Here is a 22,396-nt window from a genome sequence, read left to right as displayed (position 1 = left end):
AAACAGTGGCACCACTTTTGACAGATTTGCAGGCTCAGCTGTATCCTCGTCCCTCGGGGGTGGCCATTATAGCCATTATAGCTTTTTAAAGTTGTGTTCCTCTCAGAGTGTGTAGAGTGTGGAAAATGAGACTGTTTCTCATAAATGGTGTTTTGGCAGTGTGCCCCCCAACGGAGCAACAAACAACAATACTTAACGTTTGTTGTAAACATACACATCTGTGAGCAATGAGAGGCTCAATGTTAGATTAAAACTGCATGCCAGTTTAAATGGAGGTGGAAGTCAGCTTGTTGTTGGGGGGCTCATGGAAGAGTGAGATGGAAGAGTTGCAACGTCTTCACGTCAAATTGTGTTACGCATGTGCTTGTGTCAGGTGTGGACATCAAATTAGGTTTTTGCCAATTTCTTTTGAAATAAAGAGAGAACAAAGGCATGCTTTCGACTTTACTCCGATGTTTTCAGCTGCTGGAGGATTTCAGCTTTGTAGTGATGATGGTTCCCTAATCACATCCCGATGGCTGTTGATGAAGGATGCAGGGGGTGTGGTGATGAAGCAGGGTCAGCTGCAGGAGGTTTTTAGTATTTTATGTGATTGAAAAACGACTATGCAAGCACAACATGCACTAAACTAAACAACATGTAAATAACTGTAATAATGCAGTCGTATATCGGCTAGTAGACGTTGTACTTTAAGTAGTAAAACATGAAAAACTCAGGTTGCCCTGTGGGTCAATGGCCCAAACATGAACTCTAACCTTCCTGACTAACATCCAGATGGGGGACATTTGTTACTTGTCATTTCACCTTCCTCTCTTTGGCTGTGTTTGCTGCTAGTTATTAAACTAAGTGATAAAAAAAACACCAAAGTAACTAAAGAAATACTAAAAAAAAACACCTGTGGGTTTTGGGGCTTCCACTTTTTTGTGTCCAATACAATACCACTATCACAACCTTGATTCCTTTGTCAATCCAGTATAATCTTTATTACCTCCCTTGAACAGCTTAGTTGTTAATAAGCTGTTAATTTGTTCTAATGCATTTACTACCTACTGTAGCTATAACCAGCCATTTAAAAAGTGCAACACTCAGCTCACTCCTGTTGACGACCACTTCGGCCAGATTGGTGATACTGCGTTGTCAAGCACAGTGATTACATGTTGTGGTCACTTGTCTGTCTGTATGTCTGCAGCTTACTTTACCTGTTACTCATGTCGGTCTTATTTCAAACACTGGCTGATTAGACTAACAGCATCCTCCTGGAGTGTGAAGTGGCTGCTCTGATGCATTGTGGCCAAGTTGTGTGCAGCACACACAGAATGGAGCTCAGCAGTGGGCTCGTCCTGGGCCTCCAGCCTGCTCGCCGGAAGAGCGGGGGGACTGTGTGGTTCACTGCAATTCTGAATGGCCCCTGAAAGTCCAGTGTGATGGACAGTCTCGGGCTGCACACAGTGGCTCTTTGTATCAGGACGTCTTGGACTCTCTCTCGCTCTCTTTTTAAATATCTCTGTCTCACACAATACCCCACATGCACACACACACACACACTCTTCCTCACACAAGCAGCTTTTTCTTCCTCTCCCCTCGTGATTCTGATGTCACAAAGTTTGTCCCTGTGACTCTCCTTCGGGCTCTTTTTCAAGCTGCTCTTCTCATTATGTCTCGCCTCTCATGCGTGTTTCTGTTGCAGGCGGGTGTGATGTTGAAGTCTTGAGGTGACTGGAGGTCTTACCACGTCTGTAGTCGGGGAGCATGTGAAAGTCATCGGGGGGGGAAGCATGATTTTCATTTACAGTGCTCTGCTCTGAGCGAGCCAGCGAAGATCCATTGAGTACAAGCCTGTTGTTTGAGTCACCAGCTCCTCCTGCTGTTATTGCCTGTGGAGGAGGATGCTTTATAATATGGCTTACGCTGCAATATCCTGTACTCCTGTACTAAGCCCACGCAGGATGCTCAGAGAAAACACCGCCTAATTGCAGAGTTCATCATCCTCCTCAAACTATAGGACTATAACACTCATTCTGGCATGGTGTTAAATGAAAATATTAACACCATTATCATATTTGTTATATAGTTATAGAAACAATATAGCCACCAGGGGGCAATGTAGCTGGTTGCAAAAAGAATGAAAGTCTATGACAAAATGACTCTTACTTCTCACTGGATTGGTGACATCAGTAAACAATTTCCTGAGGAGTTCATCACTCTCAATCACTAGTGTTGTGTTTTCCTTAATAGCACATGAAGTCAATTGTGTAAATTATCTTCCCATCCATCTGTCTTCTACCGCTTTATCATCCACATGAGGGTCACAGGGGGCGCTGGTGCCAGCTGACATAGGGTGAAAGACAGGGTCCACCCTGGACAGGTCGCCAGTCCATCACAGAGCCAGAGACAAACAATCGTCCACTCTCACACCTACGGTCAATTTAGAGCGTCCAATTTGCCTAATCCCCAAATCTGCAGGTTTTTGGACTGTGGGAGGAGACCTGAGAATTTTGAAATTGAATCCAAAAGCATTACCCCCACCTCCCCTCAAAGAAAAATATATTAAACAAACCAAAGCTGTTGTCAGGAGTGAAATCTACAACCGTCTTCTTTAAGCTCAGCAGATTCATTAAATACGATATTTCACAGATCCCATGATTACTTCAGAATGAGTCTTATTTCACGTAGGTGCAAACTACTGTGTGGAGCTTTGATGTTGTTTCTCTCTCCCCTTGTGTCTAATTCTGGGACTAAACCTTTCCACAGAGGTTCTTTTGTGAATAGAGTAGTATTGCTGAGGTTGCTAAGAGTTGAACAACTGCAGTGGGTCCGTCCGTGTGCCAGAGTTGTTGCAGTCTGCCAGAACAGACTTACATTAACCTGCCAAAATGCTCAGTCAAGCTGTGAAAATACAAGCTTGGCTTTATTGTATTATTAAGCCTTACACCCAATAAGTGAAAGAGAGATAGCTGACCAACATCATGCACAGTGTGGATGGACTGGTGGACTCAAAGGCAGAAGAAGATGCTTCATTATGACTTTAAAACAATACACTTTTCTCTCTCTGACTGCAATAGGGCTACGTTTACATGATGACGGTCTGAACAGCAGACGCAAAAGTGCCGTCGCGTTTTTCACTTTTTATTCCGCGTTTAGATTTTTGGGGAGGAAATCTGCGTGCATACGGTGACGCAAAAGTGTGTGGAATTCGATTGGGTATGCATGCCAGGCGGCTAGTTGGTGCTGTGATACACTGTGATCACACAACACCGCCATGTCTGAGCGCATGCATAGAATCTTCCTTCTTCTCTTATGTGCGTCGCGAAAAACCAAATCATGGCTGCCGCCGGTAGTTTATTAGAGCTGCCAAAGGTCTGACGCATGGAAATAATCCGACATGTTTGTTGATTTCCCTGTACTGACGCATGTACGTGACGTAAAAACGCGTACGCAACGTGAGCAGATCGGAGCACAGTTTTGCGTCCTGGTAGTGTAGACGGAAACGTTACGGCGGAGCATATTAAAATTTTCCGCTCTGGAGGATGGTTTCAGATTTTTGCGTTTTTTAAGCCCCAAAAACGCAGTCACCGTCTAAACGCAAGGTCTATAATATATTTTGTTGGTTTTACCCGCAAGCGTCCTCTTATAAACGGAAAAGCATGGCAGATAGCAGGCATGTTTGCGTGACCTAGTTAGTGGATGTTTTAAAACAACTCATGACATTGTTTCCCGTTACATTTAGGACTTCAACTTTATCCATCTATTTGTTTTTTTTTCCAGTAAAATTCAGGAAAATTAAGTAGACCATCTGGTGAACCATGATATCAGATTATAGACCATTTAAACTATTGGGAGTACTAGTGTCACATTTCAAAAGATGGTTTAAACTCTGCACACATTTAATTAAATGCTGTGTGACTGTTGGGGAAACAGATCTCTACAGCCTTCTTACTAAAGGAGCGTGTTGACCTGTAGCTGAGATGTAGTTTGTGTCTGGATCAGAGCGACCAGACACTGACAACCACTACAAGAGTGACTCTTCCTTTAAATGGGCCGTATTTACTTTGCAGCTGGGCTCAATATCCTGCTCTGGCTCCCAGCGGCCCACTCACCCTCCTCAACATACTCATCAGAGAAATGTGGGCTGCGGTCAAAGTTAGCCACTCTGCTGCGGGCACAGCTCATTGAGTTGTGGTTAACGTGCTGCCATGGCAACTCTTGTTCACCCACCATGGGGCAAAAATGTTTTTTATCTCCCTGTGCTACACAAACAGTCAGGATAAAGCGTCTGACTGCAAAAGTACTGGCTGAGCCACAGTATATCTGCTTTAATTTCCTTTGTCGTGGGCAAAGAGCACAAACACAGATGAACTTTCGGGGTTTCTCGTCTCTCACACAGGAAGCAAAGCAAAGTAGAAAAGAATGTTATGACCTTTTTTTCATTGAAGACAAACACAAAGTTGTATTGACCTAAGATGTACTCGTGTTGTCTGCAGCTATGTAATTCCTTTTTCTAATACATTCAAGAAACCAGTGTGAATTCAAGAAGAACACATGGATATATCTTTTGTATCTTTATATACACTCAATTGGTGATTAGATTAGATTTTACCATCCCAAATTATACATAGATTTCCAAAAGATGGTCTCTTTTGCTATGGAACAGAATGTGTTTTTGTGTCATTTTTGAAGTGTGAATATAATGGCTTTGCCATTTGCAGTAAAAGTATAGTGTGCAAACACTGCAAACACAGAGGCTAAAATGCTTCACAGAACTGAGAAGGTAATGACTTTATGGGAGCAATCTCTACCTCTTTGCACATACATTACTCATCTGGTTAATTGTAACTGTAAAAACATATATATTACAGCAGGTTTAAAGACTTCAGCTGTGGCCCGATTTGAGGCATATGGGAGATATAAAACGTAAACAGCCACTGACCTGGATGTCCTAATGACTCTACAACATCCTGTCAAACACATGTGGATTTGATTGGAGGCACTCTGGGGTTGTTTTGTGTCCGCTACAGCCACAGACAGAGAATTGTGGTGACTAGCTCCATTTCACAAAGCATAAAAACACACACTGTGTGTGTGAGCCGGACTCATCTGGGTCGCTTCATCCCCCTCATTGTGAGCCGCCATTGATTTCCATTACTGTTTGGCAGTCACTCATTGCGCTGACCTGCTGGATGGCCATTAATGCCCTTTAGGTATAGTGATGAATTGTCAAATTAAACATTAGAGGCAGAGTATGTGCACTGTGAAAAATCAGTGGCGCAGAGCAGGCTGTTCTGTTTCTGCTGGTTACAGCATATATAAAACAGATTCTTCTGCTCCGTCTTCATTGTTTCCTTTGGAGTGTTAAAAACAACTCTTTATAACACCAGATGAGTGATGGAATTATGTCCAGAATGTGTCTACCTCCTGTCCTGCAACTGAAACATGGCCATTTACATTGAGGCTGATGTTGACATAGATTTTACTGTATTGCCTTTTAAAGTTACTTGTCACTGACAGAGCTTTTTCCTTTTTTCTTTTTTGTGCACAGGTTGCTTTGAGTGCTGCATTAAATGTTTAGGCGGCGTGCCATATGCGTCGCTGGTGGCGACCATCCTCTGCTTCTCGGGAGTTGCCTTGTTCTGCGGATGCGGCCATGTGGCTCTCACTGGCACTGTCACCATCCTGGAAGCTCACTTCTCCAGGGTCATCAGTGACCACGCCATGCTGACTGAAGTGTAAGTGACCTCAAACTATGGTCTGGCTTGTCTGTAAAATGTCCTGGTAAACTATTATTATAATAATAACCTTTATTTAACCAGGAATAAAAAACTAATTTGTCCTGGTCCTGATGTATGTGGTTGGTCAAAATATTATATCTTTAATGTCACAGTAAAGTCCATGACATACAATCCTAAATGGAAAGTACGTCTTTAAATAACCATCACAATAAAAAAGAGGTCCAATCTCAAGTCTTTTCATGAGGGTGACTTTATGTCGGCTATTTTTAGCTGACAGTGTCTCCCACATTCACCTTATCCTTCAGAACATTCCTAATATGGACATTTTTTTGTTGCAGTGCATCCATTAGCTCCAGACAATAAAAGAGGAATTGACAAGACACAGGAATGCACAAATGTTTTATGTTGGTGTAGACTCGGGAGTGCACTGTTTAATGTCTACATGGGCGATCTGGATGATTTCTGGAGACATGCATCACCTGTTGTCTCCACATTTGGTCTTAGCTTCACTCCTCGCGTCTTTGGAAGTTCTGCCGTCTCAATCATAACATCTGTTGATGATTAATCAGCCACCCCAGATTACTGATGTCTTAACAGAAATGATTGCATGCAGCAATCTCTTCCACAGACAGTGGTATGTCATGCATTTTTAGTGGGGCCCACTCCAGGTGTTACGTTGGAGGCTATGAGACGATGATTTGCACTCACAGTTTGACCCACTGCAGCTTTAACAGCATAACTTATGTGTAACATTACATGTTTCCCAAACAGAATACAGCTGATGCAGTATGTCATCTATGGCATTGCTTCATTTTTCTTCCTGTATGGGATCATTCTTCTGGCCGAGGGCTTCTACACGACCAGCGCAGTGAAGGAACTGCACAGCGAGTTCAAGACGACCATCTGTGGACGCTGCATCAGTGGAATGGTATGTCCGTATACAAACACGTGTGTAATTCTAATTTCGACTCACAGATTGCTTTAACACATGCCATGTGATGGAAATCTAAATTGTATACAAAAATAAATAAATGCACATACATGTTCACGACAGGAAACAAAGAGTGCGTCTGTTAGGCATAATACCTCATTCCTTCTAGTCAAAAAAACATGTTTAACCCTTCTGTTACCATCCCGTCACCGATAGTATTTGGCACGCTTACTCCTCATTCCTAAACGGTTGAATAACTGCGGCAAAAGCACTCACTCATTCAGCATTCTTTGACAGTTCTACAGCCATAAAATCGAAATAAATCAAGGGTTAAGCAGGTTTTTGACCAGTTGAAATGTGTTTAATCTGCACTTCCTCCAGGGTCAAATGCTTACAATACATGGGTTTTCCATGGCTTTGGCTCAGATCAACGTTAGTGTGTCCTTGTCTTCATTTTCACCAATGTAAAACTCCTACATCTTTCCTGGTCCAAAGCTATGATGCGCATTCATTGGCACTTAGTACAGCCGTTAGCCATTAATGCTTGTAGCAGTTTCTACTCTTTACAACTTGGTACAGCGCTCACTATTTTTTACTTTATCATATGGAGCAACATGCAACACAGCTTGTCGGGGATCTTCTCCCTATTTCAGGTGAAGATTGTACATTGTTGCTTGTTTTGTGCATTCATGACATCACGAAAAGCACAACATGGCAACCTAACCTCTGGCAATAATAATGGTGTTGATCACATTTTTAGTGGGTTCATCTAAATTAAATTAAAATATGGAATTAGTCCTTTATCAGTCCCTCAGGGGAAATTCCTTCTCTGCATTTAACCCATCCTCTACTAGAAACCCTCTGAGAATTAGGAGTTTTTTGACCTGGCAACCCATCCATCTCCAACACTGTGCCGTGTCTGTGTCCCCAGTTTGTGTTCCTCACATATGTTCTGGGTGTGGCCTGGCTTGGTGTGTTTGGCTTCTCTGCCGTGCCGGTCTTCCTCTTCTACAACATGTGGTCCACCTGCAATGCCATGAAGTTTCCCACGACCAACCTCACCAACATCGACTCCATCTGCGTGGATGTTCGTCAGTACGGTAAGCAAGTAGCGCTGAGTCCGAGAGTGTTTTGATGTAACATCAAGGCGGGCTGAGAAACAAACGTCTCCGTTAGACGATGAGTTGGCGCTCGGTCTGTGAGGGTTTACACTTCATGTCAAACTCTCATATACAACATAAACAGGACTGATGCAGTGACCCAACAGCCTGACAGTGTAGTCGGCTTAGACACTGTATGATTGATGGCCAGTGTGTGCCAGTATGGCATCAGTTCGGACATGAATTATGACATAATTGGTAACTTTGGGGTGTGGTTTTCATCTATATCAGCTGTTTTTTGGGCGTTTTGTTGGTTGGAACGAAGAGGGTGAGGTTAGTCGCCCATATTTTATTTTGTTGACCGCCATCATCGTCGTTATTTTCTTTAATTTTGTTAAATAAAAGTCAGTAAACGGATTGAGACTTCGGTGATACTTTACGTCACAGACAAGAAACGCCTTCTCAGCCTCTATGCAACCGATTGTTCATGGATCAAGGTCAAGAGATCTCCTGTTTTTAAAAATATTAAATGAAAGTTCAGCCCTAATGGCTTCAAATTCAAATTCAAACCTTTCCTAAAAGGTGATCTGATTCACCAGACTGTCAATCTTACAGTTTTATTGCTTTCTCGGTTCTCCTCATCATCAAGGAGCACTCCTTTCAGAGCAGTTAACGGGTGTGATTATTGTTAGTATGGCACAAAAGGATTTGAGTGTAATTTAAAGGTGCCGTATGTAAGAATGTGGCCAAAAACGGTCACTACATTCAAATTCAAACCAAGGTCTTTTAGGTCTCGTTTTTTCTGACGTAACTGGCAACCTGTGGTTGCTCGGCAGCTGAGACTCTACTGACTGCAATGATTGGTTGACGGCGGTAGGTGGCGCCACATGCCAAAACATGATTTGTAGTCTGCAAAATATTTTTTTTAATGCAAATATTCTGTCTGTACTGTTGTTGTTGGTGAGTTATATGAACATTATTCCTGAGTCTCTGTGACATATTAGGAGGATTTTATGGCCAGTTGCTTTAGATTTATTACGTAATGCACCTTTAAATCTTTGACTTGTACGGCTACAGGAATTATCCCATGGAATGCCACACCAGGCAAGGCCTGTGGATCGACACTAGGTGACATCTGCAACACCAGTGAGGTAAGACTCTCCCGTCTCATTCATTCTCTCATCCGTGTTCATTCACACATGAGCAGATCGGGTGATGAGTAAATCACATTTTAACTAAAGTTACAACCTGACTGGTTGTCCAGTTTAAAATTAAGTGGCAACTAAGAAAGAAGGGGGACAGGACAGAAAAATAAAAGTCTAAAACTGAAGACTAATCTCTCTTGCTTTTCTACTTCCAGTTCTACTTGTCCTATCATCTGTACATTGTAGCGTGTGCTGGGGCAGGAGCCACTGTGATCGCTCTGGTAAGTTCTCCCCTCCTGCCTCCTTATCATTTTGCCTTTAGCTCGTCTTTGCATGGTTTGTATCAACAGATCATGTGTCAAGTGGCCCTGTCATCATTCCCATTTTGGTTTATGTAACCACCCTGTGACACGGGTTTCCATTTGCTGTTGACCATGTGCATGGCCCTGTGTTTATGTTAGGATGGATGTAACTAGGTGTTTTTTTTTTTTTTTGTAAATGTGTCATTCTTTAAAAACTTGATTTAGAAGTATAAAACCAGCCAAATTAACAGTGTCCCCTTTTCTTAACTTTTACTTCTGGAAAATGATGAGTCATTTTGCTCACTTGTCGGAAATACTCGTGACAAGGAGGTCAAGCAAGGGCATGTTCTCTTACAACCTTTTCTGTTCTCTTCCACCAGCTGATCTACATGATGGCTACCACTTATAACTTTGCCGTTTTGAAGTTTAAGAGTCGAGAAGACTGCTGCACTAAGTTTTAAAACTGTTTTGAGGCTGCACTGATTAGAGACAGTTGCCACTGACAACAAGTGAACTAAAAAAAACAAAAAAAACAAAACTGAGAATAGAAGAGAAAAAAAAAAATCAAAAATTCTGTATTAGTAATCATATGAAGTGTACATAGCTGGTATGTTTCCTTAAGCATTTAGTATCCAAGAATATTTCTTGCCTGAGGACATAAGAGTTATCTTCAGTGGGAGGGTGGGGTTTCACTCGACTGGTTTGTTCTGCTTTCCTTGGCACTGACTTACAGAAATATGTCACAGATTTTATAGAAACGTGCACAGCTACAAATCCACACTAGTGTTATTTATATTCCTAATATGATTATTTAGTATGCAGTATTTCCATTATTAAGAGGACAGGCATCAGTTTGACTGCTTACAGATTGAAAGATATTGAGTGCATTAATAACTAAATTTATTAAGACATAGACTGCACCGATCCCATACAGATATACAGTATAAATATGTACAGTATACATTTTTCAAAATTAATCCACATGGACATTTGATGACAAATAATGTGTCAGATTAGCAGTTTTGGTGAAGATTAATGCGACGCACTCACATCATTTGTTCAAGGATTAATAATAGTGGCAAAGTGAGTATTTCTTTGGTTTATTTCACTTAAATATTTTGGTACCATGAAAGTGTTATTTTTTCCTTGTCACGTTAGAATCTAAATAAAACCTTTTTATCAACTGTAATATAATGCAAATCAGTATTATGGTGACCACTTGTGTATTGTAGACTTCAGAGTAAGAGCACATATCTAGCACAGCACATTACGGAGGGTTAGGCCAGGACGAGGGTTACACTTCTGTATGAGGCCCTAAGCCTCACTGTAAGAGAAGAGAAGAAATGTTCCTATTTCAAAGTAGAGGATTGTTTTATCTATGAGCGCTGATGCTGGTTTGGCCTCAGCTATAACGTTGGTGGTTTTGTTTCATACATTTTCCTTTTATTCTTTCTCAAAGTGCCATTAAAGGAGCCATTTGTTTTTTATCTTAACACTGAGCCTGCATGCTTACATTTTCCCCAGATGTTTTTGATCTGTTTAGAGTTACTTACACTCCATAAATACATTTTCATATATTTAATTTTCTTACATTTTTGAAGACTGTAGCTTTTATGTTCTATATAAAATAAACAACCTTTGTTTACAAAATATCCCTACTTGGTCTATTTCTTATCCTAGTCTTGCAAAGGAGAGTGCTTTATTTAAATACAAAAAGAGAGTTGTAACATGTAGCAGTGTCAGTGTTTCATGCTTTGCACTAACATTATTTTACAGCCGCACTAAAAGGGTGCATGTTCAACTTTTGGTTCTTCCTTTGCTCTGCTCATCATCACGCTTTAAAACTGTCATTTCTGTTATAGCTAGTGACTCCAATACTAGTCATGGTTATAATTTTACACGAGTAGTAACAGTAATGTCTTTTCCAGTGATGTCCTCCCTGTGTGTTAGGGTGAATTCCAATTCCTTGCTTAACCCTCAATCTTAACCCTCAACCTCAAAAATCCCGATTCTCAGAAAAATTAAGTTGAGGGGCAAGTTTAAGGGCTGTATCGCCCTCAATATTGAGATTTTCCGAGTCCACCTACCCAGAATGCATTGCCTGTTTTGTCATAACAAAGATGGCGCCGAAAGCAGCTAAACGAGTATGCTACAAATTAAAGGTGCCATATGTAAGAATGTGGCCAAAAACGGTTACTACATTCAAATTCAAAATACCAAGGTCTTTTAGGTTTTGTTTTCTGACGTAACTGGCAACCCGTGGTTACTCGGCAGCTGAGACTCTACTGACTGCAATGATTGGTAGACGGCGGTAGGTGGCGCCACATGCCAAAACATGATTTCAAAACATAAACATGATTTGCAGTCTGCAAAATATTTTTTTTGAATGCAAATATTTTGGCTGTACTGTTGTTGTTGGTGAGTTCAGTTTGTTATATGAACATAATTCCTGAGTCTCTGTGACATATTAGGGAGGATTTTATGGCCAGTTGCTTTAGATTTATTACATAATGCACCTTTATAAAAATTATGAAAAACCATTGTATTATCTTAGTTTAGGCCCATATTATGGATTACTTACCTCAATGTTGCGGAACATTTATTTTAATTTTACGGATCGTAATAAATAATCGTGACGTAAATGCATTATTCTTCTTCTTTTTTGGAGTTGACAGACTGGACACAGCTTTCGCGTTATTCTGCCCCCCACAGTCTGAAGACGTATCTGCATTTAAGGGGTGTCCCATTTCTAAGTGACAAAATAACCCTCAACACTTGGTTTTGAGGGCCAGTTAAGATCAAGGGTTGAGCTTGAGGGTTAAGATAGGAATCGGAATTCACCCTTAGATCTTTTTTTTTAAAAGCTTAACTTTTTTTTGTGTTTGTCTATGATGTACGTACTGTAGCTCTGAGTCCTGTAGCTTGCTTTGCATCTCTGACATGCTCACCGGCCATCCACCCCTCACCCTTCTCTTCCAGATCCACTTCCTCATGATTCTCTCAGCAAACTGGGCCTACCTTAAGGATGCCAGTCACATGCACACCTACCAAGACATCAAAATGAAGGAAGAGCGGGAGCTGCAGGACATCACCTCACGCTCAAAGGAATGCCTCCATTCCTACACATAAGGATATGACACGCTCACAGTCCACAGACACACTCACACACACACAGACACAGACACAGACACACAGCAGCCAATCACTGTGGCCCCTTTGGACCAAGACAACGCTCGGCTAAAATAACCTGCCAACTGCCCCTAACACTATGCAGTACTAACCATACGCCTAACAAACTAATGCATCAGTGTTGCTTTCTGCACTAAACTAAACCAAGAAGTGTTTTACATGTGTAGCTTCATTCATGTTGATTTCCTAGAAGAAAAACTTCATATTGGTGTTGTCTGTCATTTTCTCTCGCCCCTTTTTTTTTTCTATGTATAACCAGCATTTGCTGGTAAAGCTTGAGACATTGCACTATTCTTTACAACACAGTCTTGCTCTGTCTTTTCTCTGAGCTGATGGGGCAAAGTCTTCAACAAGGGAATGTATGTTTGTTTGTCCCCACCCCAACCAAAATGCAAAGGAATTACACACATGAAAGGCCTTACATCCAGTCTGAGTGTGTCACACAGTACTGACGTCAGATGATTACAGTTCAAAAGGTGTTCTACGTGATAAAAACAATCACCACAAACTGCGTTTAAGTGGTGATTGTTTGTCTTCTCTACTGCCAGGATCCGTTAAACTTAAGTAATTAACTGCATCATTTAATTCTTGGTGATTCTAGATTATAGTTTCCGTCGTACAGCCTCTTTGAAAGTCCCACAAGACTTTCATGGCCTACATTAACACTACCTCAGGTGTGCACTAGAGCCTCTGGAACACTTTTTTTTTTCACCTTATACTTATTCTAGCCCTAAACACAGTAATATTCAGGTACCTGCAAAGTAAATTAAGCACATATAAACACAGGCTCCTATTCAGCACGGCATTGCTGTATTTCTCTTCATGAATAAAAAAACAAGTTTGCTAACTGAACCACTGCCAATAAAGAGGCAGAATGATATTTAATGTATTTGATATGTTTAGTGAAAAAGATCAAGACTTGCCAATTAAGAGATATTACCGTTCCCTTATATACGTCTGTAAAATATGAAATACCAACATTCACCTGAATGATCTCCTTAAACTCTCATATAAATCATAAAAAGTTATGAAATGTAAATTGCAAGACAGGATTTTGTCTTTTGTTACTAAAGACAAAAAAAAACAAAAAAAACTTTTCCTTAATTTCTATAAATGCATCTTTGTTGATGTGCTATTGTGGTAATGCTGACAACCTTGTGTAATCTTGTGTTGGTTGAGTTACAGGGATGACTTGTTTGCTGCATGAACACGAGATGTACAGACATGTATACTGATATCAGTAGTAGGCAGTGTTTGCCCGTTTCCTTATTTCTTTATAATGATTACAAATTAATCCATTTTATGTAGCTTGTTAGTTGTAGTTGTTTTTAGCTTCTTTTAATCAAGTGTACAAGTCCTATATTGTTTTGTTGCCTCATAGTATGCCTGTATTTTCTGTGAATGTCAAGGGCTTCCACAACAATGACTAAAATTTAGCATTAAATCCAACTTGGAAAGATAATCCAGATGTATACAAAATGTATGTCAATGTGCAAAATGGTGAATTTAGCTGAAGTCTGACTGCCATTTTGACTGTGTCCTGTTAAGTATTTGTAGCACCAAATCTGCATTGTTCCTTGCTCAAGAACCACGGGATGATGGGCATTACTGAAGATGGGGTGTATCGCATCTCATCTTTGTGTGTGCCACGTTTCCTGTTGGATGAACCAAAAACGAAGAAAAAAAAAAAACTACCTATCAATTACCAGAAGAAGAAGAATCCAGTATCCTGTCTGACTGGAAATCCCCTTATGACACGACGCAACAGACGTGTTGACTGTTTTTATGAAAATTAAAGTAAATAAACAAAATTCTTCCCGTTTTTGTGTGATCTTTATTGGAAAAGATAGTGTGGTATATACATATATCTAAAAAAAACAAAATCTAACTTCAGAATGAATTCATACAAATGCAGTCGTTGCAAAAAAGTATCAAATATACAAAAAAAACAAAAAACATCACACTTTGAACGGAACACAGGGCGATGATTTAAATCATCAGCACATCATAGCAATCTGGGACGTTCAGCTCACCAGAAATCATCATCTTCATCCTTGGGTGAATATGCTGCAAAGCTGGGAAAACAAAAAAATCTAGTTGAAAATCAACAAAATGAAAGGTAGTAAAGAATTTCTCAATAAAGTCTGCAATTATTGGGCAACTTCAGTTACGAAATGCCAAGATATACGCTAAATCCAAGATGGCCGACTTAAGGTAATGGTGTCGAGAGGATTTTTTGTTCGTCCTGGGCCGTACAATGTTCCCACCGAATTTCACGAAATTTGGCGCTACAAAATTTTGGCCTGCTCCATAGGGGTTTGACTTGTGGGGGTGCTACTGAGCCATTAAACACGCATGTTTAGCGGGTCAAAAATCGAGATTTTATGGAGAGAAAGAAAATGATAATAAGAATTCTTAGAATTACAATAGGGTCCCTAATAAAGAGCCATGGTAAGACATTTGAATAACTTTATTTAAAAAAACAAACAACTTTATGGAAGATCAGTTACCTGTCGTCCTTTCCCTCAGATATACTCTTGTCCTCTGGGCTTGTATGTCCTGCTTCTTCTCCTACATGGCTCTGGAACAAAATCAACAAACAAAACAAACACACCGTGGTGACTTTTGTAAGCCTTTTATAAAAGCCTTACAGCGCAGTGCAGAAGAATTCTTTAACACCTGGGTGCGACTCACCTGTGCATGCTGCTTCTCCCTCGCCTCCAGAACCATTTTCATGTATTTCTCCAAAGGATCTTCACCCTTACACTCCTTGACATCCTCCTCCTCATCATCTTCATCCCCTTTTATCTCAGTCGCTGCTGTTGCCTCCTTCTCCTCATCTTCTTTGTCTTTTTCCTCTTGTTCTGGTCGCTCCTCCTCTTTATCTTCTCCACTCACAGATCCACTTGTGGTTTGCGAGACATCTACAAAAACCCATTGACACAAGTCAAATGTTATTTGCTCGTCAAGTTCCTGACTTTCTCTTGGTTTGCATGGACTAGTTGCATTGGACAAGAGATGATAATCGGCTGAAGATAAACCGGTTATTTCATGTTGGCTTACTGTGAAGGGTACAGATCTTGTCGTTTGGAGTCACAGTTATAAATCAGTAAAGGGCGGGCTAACAACTCACCCGCCTGGTCCTGTAAGTCTGTTGGGTCTTCTGGGAGGTCCTGTGAGTGGGGGACAGTGGGTCCATCAGGGGCCTCCTCAGTGAGAGGGATGGCAGTGTCCAGGAGAAGCTCTGGAATGTGGCCGGGCTCTGGAGGGAGACATGCACAAAGAGATCTTTTATGCTGCACCATAATGCAACAGGGACAGAGGACCAGCACAGAATACATAATCAGCTGCCCTTCATCTTCACCATTGTGCAGGGCTACTGAAAGGACACTTTGGAGGCCAGTCACACACTCATTAAAAAGCAGCCTTTCAAAAAAAAATAAAAAAATCCAAAACCATCACACCGGATATACAGCAGGGATTTTGTTTTAATTAGTAACAAGAATAGTGAGGGCCAAAACTGCAAATGTACTTCCCGAAGCAATAGGTTAAAAGTTCCCTTTTGAGAAATGTGACAAGCAGGTTTCCTGTAAATCACCCTACTGTATTTATAGAATGGAAAATATATTAACTGGATCTCAGTCTAGGTTACATTAATGAAGTAGGACTCAAGCAGTTAGCCACTATGGTGACTTTCACTTGATTTATAATGTCAGTTAACATTTTCCTGCAAAGATAATGGGCTCCATCGCTAGTTTAAGGTCTTCAGTAGAACATTATATCAATATAACTTTAGTAGATGAAGCACAGCACGTGGGCATACACTGGTGTGATTGACAGCTTGTACTGTCCAGTGGATGCCTGGTTGCAGGTGACATCTGTGAATTTCAAAAACGTACCTGGGGGAAGTCAACTCATGAATCTCGAGGCTTAAGGGAAAGACTAAGTACAGTTGATGGTCCCAGTCAAGTATCAATGAATCAAAGTTTTACAACACTTATATTTGTAGTATTGCCAACTACTCGTCCATAATACCTGACAGAACCCCTGTGAGGTCCTCTAGGCTGATTTTGTCAGGTTCTGGTGAAGACTCACAGCTGGTTAGGACCGGCTGCATCTTTGGTGGACTGAAAAAGAAAAAGACAAGAAAACGATGAGATCATTGATATTCATCATCTCTTGTGTGTAAATGACGCACACACTGTCCTTTTCAAAGTCACGGCAGATGGTACCTGGGCTGGTCTCTGACTGTGCTCTTGAGCTGAGGACTTAGAGGTGGACTAAACTCGGGTGAAAAGTCACCCGAGGTCACCATCTCCTTGTGAGGGAAAGAGGGGAGCTGTCTGTCAGGCAATGGCTCTGAAAACAGCACTGGAGTCACAAATGCCTCTATCAGGGGACATTAGACATGAAATCATTAGTGGAGAGAGACTATAGTTCAAAGAGTGACATTAAAACACAGGAAGTGACTGTTTTAAATGTGTTGTTAAATGTAAATGCTTTGTGTTTGTCATAGAAACGTCAATAAATTCATTTTTATTCATACCTTCTTCAATCGCTTTCTGACGCTTTTTCCTGGGGGAAGCGTGTGGCGTGGAGGACAGACGTCTGGATGAAGTTAAACTTTCATCCGCAGGGTGTCCATCGCTTAGAACGAGAGGTTCAGAATATGAATGGACACTGTGCTCAGTGAAAACTGTGGCCTTTAGTTGGTTTGGGGCTTCTGAGAAGGTCACCCTTGGCTGTGAACGTGGTACAGTGTTTCTGGTGTCATAGGACGACGAGGAAAGGGGGGTTTGTATAATTTGAGGAGACAATGGTTTGTGTGAGACCTTCGGTTTGTGGGGGGAGTGGGTGTGAGAAGGGTGAGAGAACCGTTTCCTCGGAGGAGAGCTGGGACGCTGCGAAGGATGTGGTTGTTGTGGTGGAAGTCTTGGGGGAAGCATGTGTGAGATGGAGGAGTGCACTGCCCTCTGCTGGTAGTTCCTGTAGGCTTCCTCCAAGGTCTCAGCCTCTCTTTGCAGCTCCTGAAAGCGAGCCATGGCTTTCGCCACCAACTCATTTTCAGAATCTGAAGAGTCGGTCCAAAGCGTCCTTGCGTGTCCTTGCAGGGGCCCATCTGCTTTAGAAATATCACCGTCACCCACACTGGCCCTCAGCAGGGTTCTGTCCACATAGAAGTCATGTGGAACCAGTTTGTCTGCACTGAGCTCCAGCACTGAGCGATCGACAAGCGAGGGCTTGGGGTTACGCAGCACTTCGTTTTCAAGAGCTGCCGTGGTCACACAAAAGGAAGGGACAGAGGAAAGAAACAGAAAAGCAAACAGAGGAACTGAGCACTAATAGAAAAAGACCGACCACCATTAAAGAACACAGGATGTCTAATTTCTATTTACATGCATTTACACCTAGAATGCAACTACTATCATTATTTCTGTTATCAAGCCATTTATGGCAAGCAGAAATAATGTGATGTTGCTGATTGTAACACAGAAAACCCCTCAATATGAATTAAAGTGACTAAACTAAGATCTGATGCACATGCATGTCCGATTATAGGGTACCTCGCTGTGTTTGCTGAAGCTGCATCTTGAGGTCTTCGACGTGGTTTGTCATCCACTGTGACTTCTGCTCACACTCTGTCAACTGAGCCTTGAGCTGAGCGCAGAGCTCCACCTGCAGAGACCCGCAGAGACCCGCAGAGACCCACAGACAACAGGACAGCACACACACATGAGTCAGCATTCACACAAATAAGTCGCTGTAGGGGCACATGTTCACATGCAGCATCTTTTGTGCACACATGTATTATTTTCAATTAGAATGTGCACACAAGCGAGAACAATACAGTTACAAAGTGCATCCTTGACACATTAAGATTAAATTATCTCAACTTTTTAGAATGCAGTGAGCAAAAAAAAATTTTTGATGCTCGGGCCAAAGAAGTGGGTCATACTGAGCTTTGTCCACTCTGAATTAGACGGCAAATTATAGGATTAAAGCAGACATGATGAGATTTTTCTTTATTCTCCACACAATTATTAAGTCATCTCAGCTGCTCCCATTTTATGGTTATCCTTGGTGAAACCTCTGGCTTCTTCCAGGCACTTTTCAATCATGTTAAAATTTTTAAATGTGAACTGCCCCTTAGGTTTGAGGCAAGATGAGACAAAAACAGCAAAAAAAAAATTGTTTTCCACACTCAGTGAGAAATTATGATGTCACTGACCTCCCGCTGGAGCTGAGTCTGCAACACCTGTTTCTGGTTGTCAAACTCTTCCTCTTCCAGTCTGCGAGCGCTCTGCAGCCTCCGAAGCTCCGTCTGCAAGGCCAGATGTTCTTTGGACGGTTTGCCCAAATCTACGAGAGAGGTTAGATTAGTCAACACAAAATCTAAAAGCACAGCTTAGGATATTCCAAACCTTCTTCAGATGGAAAAAGGTGCAATGAAAAACAGGTGTTGATATCCAGATAGATCACATTGAAGATATTATTAGTTATTTGATTTAGTTCACAATTGTGGCTGCATGGGAGTTTAGCACATGGTCCTTTTTAGTAATAAGAATAAGAATTTTGAGAGGGATACAATTTCCTTACATCCCTCATCCTCTAGTCTCCCCGTAGTCTCTTTTAGAGTGCTGTCAGCCATGCTATAAACACAGCAGTGATGGACCACATTGGCAAACAAGACACAATGAAAATCATTCAGCTGGCCTTGAGGCAGTGATAAAAACAAACTGAAACCGATGAGTGCTTCACAGTACATTGCCTCTTCTTACACAATGAGCCCAGTCAGATCAGTTACTAAAGTAAAGCAACTACAAATATCCACAAGTACTGATTAATAAGGAACACATAAGCAAAGATCAGAATTCAAATTCCCCCATCTGCAAAGGAATCAAAGAGATAACACTAAGAATGTTATTCCCTGGTGGTAATCTGGAATGGGACTCCTGACAAGTACTTGGGAACAGCAGCCACTCCTCCTCACCTGCAAAGAGGAGCCGATTCTCCTCTCGGGCTTCATCCAGCTGTTTCTTAAGCAGCCGCAGCTGTCCCTGCAGCTCTGCTTTCTCTCTCTTCAAACTGGTGTAGTCACTCATGGTCTCCAGCTGCCCTTGTAACAGCTCTTGCCGTTGAGTCATCAGAGACATCTGCTGCTGTGTTGTGTCAAATTCAACCTTGAAAAGAAGAAGAAGAAGAGCCGTTAAAAGAAAAATGTCAATGAGAAGTGTATCACACCGAATCATACTGCATGATACACACTTAGAAATAGTGTGCCCAGTTACAGCTGCTGTTTACCTGCAGTTTTTTCAGCTCTGAACATGCTCTACTGTGTTCCTCTAATTTGGAATCAATTACAGCAGCCTCCCTTTGAATACGAGCTGTTTCAGCTGAGGGGGGAAAGAATGTCAACGTCAACAAAGGCAGTAAAAAGCTACTCAGTAACTGCCTTCATTTAAATACTCACCTTTGCTTTGGTTCTCATCCTCTGTTAGTTTTTCTGTTCTCCTGATGAATTCCTCCTTCAGTTCAAGCTGATATCTAAAGACACAAAACTGTGCTTAATAGAACTTCAGAACAAAGGAGCTTAGAATGTTAAGTATATTGTTCAAACGACAATAATCGTCTGATGTGAATGCAACACATTTTGGGTTCAACATGAAAATACCTGGAGAGTTCATTCTTCAACCTTTGCTCGTACGTGTCCTCCATCGTCTTCAAGGCCAGGTCTCTCCTCCTCAGCAGCTCTTCTGTGGTCTCCACCTTCTCCTTGTGAACCTGACAAGTTCTGTTGTCGTACAGGAGCAGAGGCATCAATCACAATAATTGATCTCCTGTTGCTGACACTAAATGGTTTAAGTCAAAAGCTCTTACTTTTCAAAACCCTCCACTCTCATCCTCAGGTCATTTTCTCTGTTACGCAGCGTTTCCATTTCCTTTAGTACTGATTGTCTCTGATTATACACATTTTTTTCTTCAATCTGAAGAAAGAACATAAGTACACTTAGATTCAAGCAAATTGCAATGACAATTTAACAATTAAAACTGTTTTTGCTTAAGATTTATCTTTAGAGAAAGAATCAAAGAGCAGCATTATGTTTACCTCTTGCTGCTTTTGCAGTCGATCAATGGCATTTTTCTCCCGATCCGCCAACGCCTTTGTCTTCCTTTCGTACGTCCTCTCCAGCTCTTGTTTCAGCTTTAGAAATTCTTGATTAAAAGTCGACTTTTCTTCCATCCTCACTTTAGCAATCTCAACATCTTTAAAATGTTTCAGCTTAAGAAACAAAAACACACAAGTGGTTACACATTTTTACAACATCTTTTTACCTCGCATGCGACCAATACACTGCATTTACCTTTGTGTTCATTTCTGCTTCCAGCTGTGCTGCCATTTCTTTTCGATATGTCGACAGTTGTGATTGGAATGAAAGCCATTTGTCCCCACTGTGACTGAAGTTCTCATATTCCTTATCGATCATTTTCATCTTCTGAACTGTTATTTAAAAAGGGACAAAAATTTAAAAAAAAACTGCAGAGAAAACCATATGTATGAATATACAATTTAAGACACCACTTTTGCACATACCAAGAGACTCTCCATACGTTTCTGTACTAGTTGTCTGTGTGTGAGCATCATGATACAGGTCAGGAGTATAATGCTGAGTTAGTTGAGTTAGGAGCCAGATCAGGAATCCTGATAAACAACAAAAAAAGATGCACAATTAAAATAATGAACAGTTGCAGAAGCTACTTTATTGAAGGAAAAATATATTGTACGTACCTTTATCATCGCTGTCCTTATTTGCTGACTGTATAAAAACAAATATATTTAATATCAATGCTTATGTTTTCCATTCTATGCTTTCAAGAGAAATATTCAATGTGCTAATTCATGCTTTTATTTACCAGGGATCTGTACAGGGAGGAGGAAGGATGGATTTTAAGGAGACGAAGAAGCTCTTCTTTTGTGGAAACCTGTCAAATTCGATCAGATCAAATCATTTTGTGCAACAATGTCCTTTATTTTCAGTGAAAATGATGCAGAAGTCATGCTAACCTTCTCTTTGCACAGGCCACTTTCAGGGTAGAATACAGAAAGAGTGTACTCATAACCCGAGGTGCTCAGATGATCGGCCACTATGCTGTTACAGGCGGAGACCAGGAGAGGTTCAGACTGCACAGACACAGGTCTGGGCACAGGTTCTCCTGCAGCCAGAGGTGGGTGTTTTAACTCCTGAATGAGCTGATTCCGCATCTGTGTCTGAATCCAAGAGGAAGGAAACAAGAATGAAGAACTGATTGCAGCTGACTGAGCAGATTTTAGAAGGTCCAGGGTGTAAGAATTAGTGACATCTAACGGTGAGACTGTATATTGTTCCAAATGGAGGACTCCTTATTAAGCACTTATTAACACATTATTCCACATAACCTTATTCTACCTCTATTACGACATGAATTGTTCCTAAATAATGCTTAATATTTACTAATAAAGGGCTAGTATGCTACTTATACGCATGTTAAACATTGAACCTCGAGCTTATGCTCGAGGTTCAATGTTTAATCAGACGCAACAAACAATAATTTGAAGCAGGACTTACTTTGAGCGTATTGAGCACTCCTTTATTTTTAAACGTTTGATAGAGTCTTTTCCTAAGCTCATCCGAGGACAGGGTGTCTTCCTTGGCCGCGTACATGACTGCAGACTTGAAAGAAGAGAAACAGAAGCAGTAAATAACAGCACGACGAAGCCGATATGCCCATCTATATAGCGTTGTTGTTTTCAACAACTACCATATCTGGTGTACAACCTATATAAAAGCACAACATAATAAATACACCATTCATAAAAAGACAATACTTTCACTCAGTGCTAACCTGACGACCAGAATGCGTCCCCCTGTGTTTTTAAATCCAACGGAAACCAGGACGTGACGTCACCGACGTGTTGACTTCCGATGAAAATGCAGACGGGAATGATGAGAACTCATCTCATGCC

The 22,396-nt window shown here is 41.2% G+C and overlaps 2 protein-coding genes across 3 annotated transcripts in view; one reads left to right on the top strand and one right to left on the bottom strand.

Moving 5' to 3' along the window:
* The window catches only part of gpm6bb (glycoprotein M6Bb), a 30,127-nt gene extending 17,249 nt beyond the window's left edge, over positions 1–12,878 (top strand). Inside the window, exons 2-7 of one of the 2 annotated variants that reach the window (XM_083908874.1) lie at positions 5,537–5,723; positions 6,498–6,654; positions 7,589–7,757; positions 8,835–8,908; positions 9,118–9,183; positions 12,184–12,878. In XM_083908874.1, the coding sequence (XP_083765000.1) occupies positions 5,537–5,723; positions 6,498–6,654; positions 7,589–7,757; positions 8,835–8,908; positions 9,118–9,183; positions 12,184–12,333 (803 nt within the window). In that variant the 3' untranslated portion in view covers positions 12,334–12,878. Of the gene's footprint in view, positions 1–5,536; positions 5,724–6,497; positions 6,655–7,588; positions 7,758–8,834; positions 8,909–9,117; positions 9,184–9,584; positions 10,855–12,183 lie in introns of those variants that run through there. The other variant, XM_083908875.1, reaches the window with a different exon arrangement.
* A 2,021-nt stretch (positions 12,879–14,899) lies between these two features.
* ofd1 (OFD1 centriole and centriolar satellite protein) lies at positions 14,900–22,094 on the bottom strand (the record flags this gene model as incomplete). The annotated part of the gene is made up of 20 exons (XM_083908429.1): positions 14,900–14,974; positions 15,088–15,317; positions 15,527–15,655; positions 16,429–16,520; positions 16,626–16,782; positions 16,940–17,665; positions 17,958–18,069; positions 18,623–18,753; positions 19,385–19,574; positions 19,696–19,787; positions 19,865–19,938; positions 20,066–20,185; positions 20,272–20,378; positions 20,501–20,674; positions 20,757–20,893; positions 20,987–21,094; positions 21,182–21,209; positions 21,307–21,375; positions 21,458–21,661; positions 21,999–22,094. The coding sequence occupies 20 exons, from the start codon at positions 22,092–22,094 to the stop codon at positions 14,900–14,902; spliced, it is 3,051 nt and encodes a 1,016-aa protein (XP_083764555.1).
* Positions 22,095–22,396: the final 302 nt, after the last annotated feature.

This window comes from Microchirus variegatus (assembly GCF_963457635.1).
Source record: "Microchirus variegatus genome assembly, chromosome: 22".
NCBI lineage: Eukaryota > Metazoa > Chordata > Actinopteri > Pleuronectiformes > Soleidae > Microchirus > Microchirus variegatus.
This window is presented reverse-complemented; position numbering and strand designations above follow the sequence as displayed.